Here is a 12,047-nt window from a genome sequence, read left to right as displayed (position 1 = left end):
TCTGTTTATTAGCCACAGTAGCCGTCATATTTAGAATGAATGATAATATCTCTATTTTTATAAAAGCTCCCGAACAAAAAAAACATTATTAGGCTATATTCTTTTATGTGGGCAACGTGAGATAAACTCTCGAGACGAGGCTTGTGACAGATAATATAAGTTACTTAATAAATACATGATTGTGATAGAGAATAAGAAGCTGACGTCTGATTTCTTCAAGCGGTCATATTTTACCATGTTTACTATGGTAACATGTTTAGCGTGCATATCTTTTTCATCACTTATAAATATTTCTGCCTTGTTAAGTGATTATAATCCACATCAGATCAAGTTATTTCAAACACTCACTGCTGACTGAAAGAGAGTTTTTAAAAAAAGTGTTCAATGCTGATGTTAAAGCGGTTATCTTTCTGAAATGATCCTCAGTGCAGACGCTCTATTTTTATAAAAGCTCCCAAACAAAAATCATTATTATATTTTGATGATATGCAACGTGGAGCTAAACTCATGAAACGAGACGACATATAAAATGTAACTTAATAAATACACAATTGTGATAGAGAATAAGAAGCTGACGTCTGATTTATCCAAGCGGTCATTTTTAACATGTTTACTATGGTAACGTTAATCTTTAGCGTGCATAGTCTTTTACATCGCTTATAAATAGTTCTGCCTTGTTTAATGATTATAATCCACATCGGATCAAGTTATTTCAAACACTTGCTGCTTACTAAGAGTGAGTTTTAAGCTCAACTTATTTTAAAACGTCTTTAATGCTGGTGTTAAAGCTGTTATCTTTCTGAAATGATCCGCACTGACGCTCTCCAGAGGCTGAGAAACTCCGCCTTTGTTCATAACTCCTCCTCTAGCCCCAGCTGGCCCACTTTGGCCCAAGGATTTTGTCGGGCTGAAAAACCCTGGCCGTTGGCCCCGAGGAAGCCCCGGCGAGGCACGATCAAGCCCCGGAAGTGACAGTGGAAACGCGACTGGCCCTGGCATGCACTAGCACGCCCGGTCCTAGCTCGATAGTGGAAACACGGCTATTGAGGCACAATCAAGCCCCGGAAGTGACTGGCCCAGGCACGCACTAGTATGCCCACTTTTGGCCCGACAGTGGAAACACACCTAATGACGCTCTGATGCTCTTGTCAGCCAATTTATTTTAAAAAGTATGAGATTAATAACTCTTTTTGCAGCTATAACAAAACTCCACTCTTCTGGAATGGAACAATGTAACAGGTACTTGCTTCAGACACAGGAGCATCAAGAAAGTCAGGCAATGACATCAAGCAAATAAATTCTTGCTCACAGTATGCTTTCCCAATCCATCCCAATTTATTCCCAGTAGTGGATTTGTGCATGTCATTCACTTTCTTCAACACTAGAAACAGTAGACCATTTCTTTGAGCACAGGTTCATTGCCCTGCTGGAATAGAAAAAGGGTCCTTGCTGTTGAAACAAAATTGAAAGCACAGTTTTTCCATTTTATAGTTGAGAATTTATATTTGTCTTCACAGAAACTGCTGGAATAGCCAAACCTGTTAATTAGATAAGGGTGTCCATATACTTTAGGTCATTTTGTGGATCTCTAGGTCTGAAAACAGTGTATTAGTTTACTATTTCCTACAACATGCCATTATCAGCATTTTTATTAGGCTTTTCAGCATCTCCTTGCTGACTTTCGGAATCAACTATATTAGTCTCAGAAGGTTTTGTGCCATCATTTTCAGACTCTACTTTATGATGATATTCAAGATGGCGATCTAAAGCAGAGCGGAATGTGAAGCGGCTTGGACAGAGGGGGCAATGGAGCAAAACCTTGCATGGATTTCTCTTGTGGTAATAAGTGTGTCGCCGATAAACACTAAGTAGCCCAAAGACTCTACAACATTCTTTGCATTTGTATTCCATCCTTTGTTTGTAAGTTCCTTTAGAAGGAGAACCAAGTAACAGATCATTTGTCTTGGATGTGGGCTGATTTTCTTCTTCAAGTTCTTCTTGTTCACCATGACTTTTTGTTTGTGTTAATGCTTTCGCAGGTCCCTGATCCCGGTTTTTAACCTCATGTTCGGTCTTTGACTCCCCAGGAACCCTAGGTTGAATCGCTGAACTGTGGTACATGGCAACATGCTTTGTGACATCACATCTTTGTGGAAAGCGTTTTCCACAATGAACACAGGCATGCAAAGTTCCCTTATGGTAACGCATATGACGAGAAAGACTGCTTGAGTGTAAAAACGCAAGATTGCAGAGTTTGCAGGAAAATATATCACCATTAAAATTGACTCTGTTCACTCCTCTAGGTCTTCCTCTTATGCTTGACCTTAGTGGATCAACTCTCTGCTCTTGCATTTGTCGCATTACACCATGGCACTGCCGTTTCATCTTAGCCGGTAAACCCGAAGAGTCCTTTACTTCATCCTCATCTGGATGCTGTTTTTTATGATGATCTCTTAAATCTGAAATATGGTTGAAATGTTCCCCACACAGGCCAAAACGACATGGCTCATTAATTGAATTACTTCCATTTTTCTCACTTTCTTCTTCCCCAAGCATTTCCTGTTTTTGTGTTACATCACTGGATGGCCTGCTGATGCGAGTATGACTGTTCAGGTGGCTTTGCAAGTCAGACAACCAAAAGAAGTGTGAGCCACAAATTTTGCAAAGATAAGACCTGTCCATATTATGTCCCTGATTTACCTCAGATCTACTCAAGGTCTTGGAACCATCAGATGCATGCCACTGTTTTTGATGTGAAAGTAAGGTCTCTTGTCTTAAGAACCGCTTTCCACAGTGACCACAACTATAAAAGCGTTCATGAGCATGGGTTTGAAGGTGGCTCTGCAGACTCTCCCCGTCATTAAACACCTTGCAGCACAGAGTGCATTTGAACCCCTGCTCAAGGGCACGGTACTGCTGATGCTGTTGTAAGCTCTGTGGAGTTTTGAACACTTGTTCACATCTTTCACACGTAAACTGAGTATACTCCTTCTTGGGCATCTTAGATGAAGTGGAAGCTTCTTGATTAGGAGGTTGGGACCATAATGACTTGGTTGATGGTTTTCCAAACAAGAAAGTAAAGTTGGACAACACAGATCGATCCACCACAGTGAGCATTCCGTTTTCATGGAGAGCAACCTCAATGGATGTGTTGATACAATTTCCATTACTAATGCTTAAACCATCAGAAGAAAATATCTCAGTAAGGCCATGAATGGCCATGTGTTCGACTAGTTTTGGGTACTGACTAAACCCTTCACCACACTCTGTGCAGATGAAGGCATCTCCTCCAGTTAACTCTAGCACAGAGTCCATTGAATAAGCCATCATGACAAAGTCAAATGTAGCCTCTTTTGAGTTGAAGTTCAATCGCTTAGGAAACAGGGAACATGTGAGATATATCTCTCATTATGTGAGATGTTTAAAAAAAGATATCAAAATATGATAACTTTGACTACTGGAAATAAAGTCCAATCTCACTTCAGCAGCTATAAAACAAGGGAAAATCTGTACATTTAATAAAAAGCCACACCTGCTCACAACATTTCTAAAATAGCAACTCTACCAAGTTCAATAAAATAGAAAATTCCAAAAATAATAAAAATATTTTCTTAAAAGTCTTTCATTGTCAATTCAATCATCAATTCCCCAAATCTGTAGAAAAATGTGACATTTGAGCATAATACAATGATGTAAACGTCGTTACATATGGCCTGCCTTGTTTCAGGTGCTGGCCCACAATTCAGATATTGCCATCTGTAAAATGAAAAAAAAAGGAAAGAAAGGAGAGGAAAAGTAAGACACGCATACATTTTGTTGCAAGTGATGTGTCTTTGCATAGTTAAAATGTTTAGATTTTTCAAAATTCATAATACGTACAGTTAAATAATCAACATAGGCTTATGATATTTCTGGGAAATTCAGCCCAGGGCAGTTATCAGAGCAACATCTACACTACCTAAAGGAGCCCAATGTACTTCCATCACACTTTCACTCTCTTTGAATGGACACATACCCATACAAAAAATCAGTTTTGGCAAGTATTATGGTAAACACAGTCGATTATGTCTTAAAGGTGTGGTTGACACTTTTTTTATATGTTTGATTTTGTTTACCAGATGAGTAAACACAGTTTCAATGGAGGGACTGAGAGCCCTCGGACTAAATCTAAAATATCTTAAACTATGTTCCCAGGTTAAACGGAGGTCTCACGGGTTTGGAACGACATGAGGGTGAGTTATTTAGGGATGCACATATCATGATTTTTCATGGCTGATTCCGATACCGATTTTTTACAAGCAAACTGGCCGATTCCGATACCGATTTTTTACAAGCAAACTGGCCGATTCCGATACCGATTTCCGATTTTTTTAAAATATATTTTAAGCAACAAACAAGAAAGAAGGAAAGTGTGCATAAACAAGATATTTGGTATTTAATACGCCAAACTTGCTTTTGTCTATTGAAAACAATAACTGTAACCATCTGAAATTAACAGCAGTATCTGCACAGTAAGTAGACTACATTTAATACAAACATAGATGGTATGGACATCAGCATTTAGCTTTTGTTTTTGAATTGGGTTGAAACTACATTGAACTGGCCTTAATTAAAAGATTAACTGTTACCACGTGAAATTAAAGCCAACAACTGAATAGTTCTATAATCCAAACAACACAATCAACACACATTCAATAACATGTTTCTTAATCAGCATTCAGTATTTTAGTTTTTAAATTTGTTTAAAAAAAAAAAAAAAGGTCTTTACCAGTGAGACTAAATAAAAGTATGCAATATAAATACATTTTCCAAAATGTTAAAATCAAATAATGTTTGTGGGAATAAAACAAAGATGCAAAGCGTTTCATTCATCCAATAAAAATAAAAAAATAATTAGGGTAATGAATTCACATCTATAGTTTTACTTGAGCCAATGAAAATGACTAATGACTTATTGTCTCAACTAAAAAAAATATAGATGTGAATCATTACCCTAAAATGTTTTAATTGGATGAATGAAAAGTTTTTCTCTGTGATTTTTAAATTAAATAAAGTCTATGTAATTTTAAGGTAAAATAAAAATAATCATCCTAATGAAGAACTGACGTTTATTTCTGGCTTTTCAAACGTGTATGCAAGTTCTAATAAAAAAAAATAAAAACATTTCAGTTTTGTCACAGTTTAGTCCATTTAGTTTATCATCCAACACGTGAGAAGTTGAGCTGAACTTCTCTTCACAGTCCCCGCGTGTTCAGGGCGCAGACCGGTACAGTAGACGCTCGCGCAGCTTCAGTGCGCAGGAAAGGCTCTTATTTGTGCGCCATTGAACCAACGGCTGATTGCTTCCTGCTATCTGTGCCTCAGACATGTAGTACTGATCGGCTGCCTGTGTCCTGCGCACAGATTTCGAAATACTTCCACACAAATGACATAGGGAACGATTACAATGTAGTCTGTGCACGCGAGCGCACTTGCGGAAAAAATCGTCCGGAAAAAGACCAAAAACCGGCCGATTGCCGATCGCGTATATTAAGCAAAAACCGGCCGTTCCGATTTATGGCCGGTCAACCGGTGCATCCCTAGAGTTATTAATGACATAATTTTGATTATTGGGTGAACTAACCCTTTAAAGTAAGCTTTTAGTAATACCTGTAAATGAAAAGTTTTTTTTTTTTTTTTTTTTTTTGCTGATCCAAACAAATATCTGATCTGTAACTCAAAATTTGTAATATGGTCCGAACCGTGAGTTTTTTGATCCATTGCACCACTAGGTGTATATATATATAGATTGTCAAAATTGTTGTCTGTTGTAGTTTGGCAGGTCCTGCGACTTATAGTCAGGTGCGACTTATTTATCAAAATTAAGTTGAGATGAACCAAGATACATGAACCAAGAGAAAACATTACCGTCTACATCCGCAAGAGGGCGCTCTATGCTGCTCAGTGCTCCTGCAGCCTACCACTGAAAATTCAGTGATTCAGAGATGTAGTGAAGTGGAATAAGATCGCGGGAGCTTGGTGAACTTGCTTGTTATTGGGAACTGTTGGACTCGCTGGCTTGCTGTGTTAATTTTAGCCTATTCAGCCTCCCGGGTATTTTCTTTATGCTATTGTGTAGCTAACTGTTAATGTGTTATGTTAAAATACCGGACACCTATTCAGCCTGTTGTTCTGTGTACTATTGTGTACTAGAGCTGTGCAAAAAATCGAATGCGATCTTCATGCACATTTCCTCAGTAAAGTAATTAGTAGTATATCTCCAGCACATGCGAAAAAACAAAACAAAACCTGCCCAATTGCTTCTACTAGTCCAATCGTGTAACCTTCCGGGCAATAAAAATCCACGTTTTTGGCAGGGTTGGCTTGGTAAAATTAGCATTTTAGGGGCTCAATGTCACGTTATTGGGATTGGGGTCGCTTCGACCCATGGACATGAAAAACAACTGCGGGCTTATATATATATTTACACAGTGGGGCTCGAAAGTTTGGGCACCCCTTGCAGAATCTGTGAAAATATGAGTAATTTAAAAAAAAATGAGAGAGATCATACTAAATGCATGTTATATTTTATTTAGTACCGTCCTGAGTAAGATATTGTACATAAAAGATGTTAACATTTATTCCACAAGACAAAAAAAAAAGCTGAAATTATTAAAATAACCCTACTCAAAAGTTTGGGAACCCTTGGTTCTTAGTATTGTGTTCTGTTACCTGATGATCCTCGACTGTCTTTCTGTTTTGTGATGGTTGTGCATGAGTCCCTTGTTTGTTCTGAGCAGTTAAACTGAGCAGCGTTCTTCAGAAAAATCTTTAAGGTCCTGCAGATTCTTCAGTTTTCCAGCATCTTTGCATATTTGAACCCTTTCCAGCAGTGACTTTATGATTTTGAGATAGATCTTATCACACTGAGGACATTTGAGGGACTCAAACACAACTATTTAAAAAGGTTCAAACATTCACTGATGCTCCAGAAGGAAACAAGATGCATTAAGAGCTGGGGGTGAAAACTTTTGAACACAATGAAGATGGACAAATTTGTCTTATTTTGTTGAAATATAAATTTTTTCCATTTAGTTCTGCCCTTCGTAAGCAACAGAAGATACTTGTATGTTTCCCGGGTACACAAATTAAGTACAATTTAACTTGATCTTCAAATTCCAAAGGTTTTCACCCCCAGCTCTTAATGCATCTTGTTTCCTTCTGGAGCATCAGTGAATGTTTGAATCTTTTTAAATAGTTGTGTTTGAGTCCCTCAGATGTCCTCAGTCTGAAAAGATGCATCTCAAAATCATAAAGTCCCTGCTGGAAAGGATTCAAATATGCAAAGATTCTGGAAAACTGAAGAATCTGCAGGAGCTGGAGGATTTTTCTGAAGACTGCTGCTCAGAACAAACAAGTGACTCATGCACAACTATCACAAAACAGAAAGACAGTCAAGGATCATCAGGTAACAGAACACAGTACTAAGAACCAAGGGTTCCCAAACTTTTGAGTGGGGTTATTTTAATAATTTCAGCATTTTTTTTTGTCTTGTGGAATAAATGTTAAAATATTTTATGTACAATATCTTACTCAGGACAGTACTAAATAAAAAATAACATGCATTTAGTATGATCTCTCTTATTTTTTGAAAATTACTCATATTTCACAGATTCTGAAAGGGGTGCCCAAACTTTCGATCCCCACTGTATATATATTGTTTTTATATCAACAACTGGTAAAAATCAGCCACCGTCATAGCCCTAGCTTTAATCAGAATAAAACTGTAAATGAAAAGCTAATAGTAGGGCTGTCGCGATAACCGCAATATTGTAATTCCGCGGAGGACTCATCTGATTTTTTTATAGATAGTATAGTTTATTAGAATGATTTTTAGTGAGTTTGGTCTGTTAATATCACTGTCTTAGTACATTAAGCCATGTTAAGCGTTTTTCACAGTAAGGGTTTTAGAGCTGTCCCCTGTCATCCAGCGCAGCTGCCCCCTCAACCATCAGGTCGCGAAGCAACATCAAAAAGAACAGCTGAGACAGGTACCGGCCGACAGTTAGGGAAGAGTAGCTGAAGCCTTTGCGAAATCTGTAAAATACAGCCGTGAAAGTAACAGGCATACCTGCTGAAGTCACGGATAACCTCCGCCTCAGTGCCCATACCCAAGAGAGCGTGAACAGATAACGAGCTCACACACGCTATCTGCTTGAGGAGTGCATCCACTCCAGCGCGAATCCACTGTCCTGGTGGGTGTGATGTGTAATACATGTTAGAACTCTTTGATTTCTTGAAAAAAAAATGTATTGGAAATGCATGTTCTTGTTGCTGTTTGGCATTTAACAGTAAACAAAAATGTTTTAAAACGTGTCTCTCTGTCAGTTAAAAAATCAACAATATATGCTACATAACTCAAAGATAGAGCCTTGTATGCAGCAAAATCAGGATAAATTAGGTATGTAAAAACATAAATTAAAAAAATACACGGCGGTAATATGGCATATCGCGCCATTGAGCCACCCATAATAACCGCAGGGGAAATTTCTTAACCGCGACAGCCCTAGCTAATAGAAGCAGTTACTTCATTATAAAAGGAAATAAATCAAGGACATTTGTCAGTGAAGGGACAGATCAGTGTGGAATAAAGGTCAATTATGTGAAAAATTTTGTTTTTTTAAAAACGAGGCATGAACGTGTTAGACTGCACCCCATGAACTCAATCAAGCCTAGGAAAAAAAAACAAAAAAACAGTAAACCACCACTTTAAAGGGTATGATTGACACTGAGTGGTTGAACTAGGTATTGCAGTCCAAATTCAAAATATCAGAGAGGGTTTTTTTTCACCCAGCCCCTCCTACTCAGACTTGATGCACATGCAGGTTGCCAGATTTATGACAAACAGTAACAAGTGCACTTGCCAACTGGCAACCCTGGATTCTGAAATACGATTGGGTAAACTGGCAGTGGGCAGGTTTCACAAACCATCCCCTGCTGATTTGTAAATTTGCCCACTTACAAAGAAAAAGTCTTTAATTTTATGGTAGGTTTATTATAACGTATAGAGACAAAACAACAACAACAACAAAAAATCCAGAACCCCCCCCCCACCCCCACATTATATAAAGGTTAGAAATCGATTTGCATTTCAGTGAATGAAATAAGTATTTGATCTCCAAGCAAAACATGATTTACTACTCTGTGCAGAAACCTTTGTTGGCAAGCACATAGTCAAAATGTTTCTTTTAGTTGGTCACTAGTTTGCATGCATCTCAGGATGGATTTTGATCCACTCCCCTTTATAGATCCTCCCTAAATCCTTAAGGTTTTCTTGGTTGTTGTTTGGCATTATATACATTTGTATAGTTTGAACACAAAAAAAGTTACGGACCGCATCTCTGATTGATTTTTTCTCTTACCGCTCCCGGTAAGAAACAACCAATCAGAGCTGCGGTCCATAACTTTTCTTTGTGTTCAAGATTTACAAAATGTATATAATAAGCGAGTAAACCATGAATCCATTTTCCCAAACCGTGTTTTTTAGCCTGTCCTGAATCACTAGGGTACACCTATAATAAGTATTTATATTCTGACTATTTTAGATTGCTTCAGGGGTACCGCGGCGGAGTAACCCAGTACCTTTGTGATTCTTCATAGACATAAACATAGAGACAAGCACATCAACACGTTTCATCGGGAAGATCGTCGGCAGCACTGCATAGGATTTGTTCGTGAATGTCTCCAAATAACTGCGTTTTTGAATGTGAGGGAAAGTTTTCCATGTTCAGCTTTCCAAAGAAGACAGCGTTACACGAACAGTGGATGCAGTTTGTTTTTCCAGGGCACCGACAGAGTGTTTCAAGTGCCTTTGTGTGTTCTGGTCATTTGAGTGACGAATGTTTTATAAACAAGGCGCATGTCGAAGCTGGATTTGCATATCATTTGCTATTAAAACATGGAGCGATCGCAGTGAAAAGCCCCCATTCATGTAAGTACAACTGCATCAGATTTCTGTATTTGTTTGGAAATCAGCACATAAGTGAATATATGTTAATGTAAACAACAGTTTATTTTAGCTCCGCCCACCGCACGCCTCCATTTCTTTTATAAATATGACAAAACTAAAGACTTTTTGGAGATATGAAGGATGCAGTACTACTCTATAGGTACTCAGGATTAAAATGAGATTAGGTGAAACTTACAATTTAATTAATGCCGTCATGTAACAAATCTGTTCATATAAAACATTTAATTTGAAATATGAATTACTAATTACTACATTTAAATAAAAATGTAAAGCTTGTACAAATATTAGAAGTCATTAATATAAATAATTGACAATCATGTAAAAATATTTACATTTCCACATTTTCATTTATCCTATTATAACATTTATGTGTTTTTTTTAATTATATGATGTCATTACGTGGCTGTCTTGCCACCAGCCAATCGCTGCACTGCCTGATCGTGGTTTCGAGTATCGATACATAGCCCCTTTTAAACCAAACCATGAACGCGCAATTATCTCAGATAACTCAATCTAATAAACAATAGATGCGTTCAAAGAACTGAATTAGAATCATCTCGGATATATTAAGCAACGTATGAAGAACGGACCCCAGCTTGTATATTAGGTTATTTTGGCTGCTTTAAAGGGTTTAAGGGTTAAGTCATTAATGACAATATTAAAATTTTAGTGTGGAGTATCCCTTTAAGAGCTGCCACTGCCAGTGCTGAACATGATGCGGATCAGACAACTCTTTACCTTTTCAGGTTGACTTTAGTCTTAAAGTCTCTTCTAATGAGCTGACAAGTTGAATTGGGCGTGTTGGATGAAGGAGATAGTGCTGTTCTCCAGGACAGTTTTAAAAACCACAGCATTTCAAAAGAATACATGTTCTTCAATGTGATTTCAGCCCCCTGCACGATGGTTCTGTTAAAATATTTTTAACGCGTAAAGCCTGAAGAAAAAATTATCACCTGCGCTAACACACTACTTTTGACAGCCAGCCTACTACATATGAATACAATCAATCTATTTAGACATCAAGGAGAGGAAAAGCAAGTCTGTTAATGAAAGTATGTAGTGTTAATTACTCAACTTTTACAGGTTTGAATTTCATGTAACAGTTAGTTATAATTACTATGCATAAATAAGAGACTTCATTTTGAATATAAATGAATTTATTTGCGTTTGTTCACAAATTAATATTTTTATTTTGTTTAGGCTACTTCTTTATGTTTCTGACTTGAATGTGTGATGAATGTGGCATGAGTTCCTCAGGTGCAATGGAAAATACCTTTTTTTGTACATAAAAAAAATTTGTATTATAAAATACCTAACAAGTGTACAAAATAGGAAAGGAAGTTTTACTCACCACAAACCTGATGTTTTAATTGTGATTACTCCCCCTTTACCACAGCCAGGGCAAACAACAGAAATCACCCAGTATTTCTAAAGGGTGACAAAGATAAGAAATGTTGAAATAAACATGTAACAATACTAAACAAGGGTCTGGTACATTTTCTTACTGTTTTAACAATTTAAAAAAAGTTAAAAGAAATGTATGCACAGAAAAAAAAAAACATAGTAACACAGTATTACTCTCATAAAGGGCTAAAATCAATTATGGTTACACAATACACAGCAATTGTGAAACAATAGTATCATTATATTAACCAGCAGACTCTATTTAAAAGTAGCTTACAAAACGTGGACTTCGTACGTTTTTTATCTTAAGAGCTATAAGCCAATTGAGTATCGAGTAGCAAAAAGTAATGCTGAGGTATTTTAGGTTCCTGGCATTTAAAGGGTTAAAGCACCGTAGGATCTTTACGAGTCCAGCAACCAAATCAGGCTGCTCATCGAGGCAATGAATGGTGTCCTTAAAAAACAATATGAACCACACATACATTAAATCTAAATAGGCGGTTAATGTACACATCTATACAACGGGAAGATTATGGAAATTGTTACAGCTCAAGGCAAATAAAAGGCAACACCATTAACGTGCATTGTTTAACCCCACATACAAGCCTAAACAAACGCTACGTAGCGAAGTTGA

General features: G+C 37.3%; 1 protein-coding gene across 1 annotated transcript; it reads right to left on the bottom strand.

The window, feature by feature from the left end:
* Positions 1–1,313: 1,313 nt before the first annotated feature.
* Positions 1,314–11,491, bottom strand: LOC113077118 (zinc finger protein 91-like). The gene is made up of 2 exons (XM_026249573.1): positions 11,361–11,491; positions 1,314–3,756 (listed from the first exon to the last, which is right to left on the bottom strand). Exon 2 carries the CDS (start codon positions 3,328–3,330, stop codon positions 1,624–1,626), a length of 1,707 nt encoding a protein of 568 aa, XP_026105358.1. The 5' UTR covers positions 3,331–3,756; positions 11,361–11,491; the 3' UTR covers positions 1,314–1,623.
* Positions 11,492–12,047: the final 556 nt, after the last annotated feature.

This window comes from Carassius auratus, unplaced genomic scaffold, assembly GCF_003368295.1.
Source record: "Carassius auratus strain Wakin unplaced genomic scaffold, ASM336829v1 scaf_tig00021548, whole genome shotgun sequence".
Lineage (NCBI taxonomy): Eukaryota > Metazoa > Chordata > Actinopteri > Cypriniformes > Cyprinidae > Carassius > Carassius auratus.
This window is presented reverse-complemented; position numbering and strand designations above follow the sequence as displayed.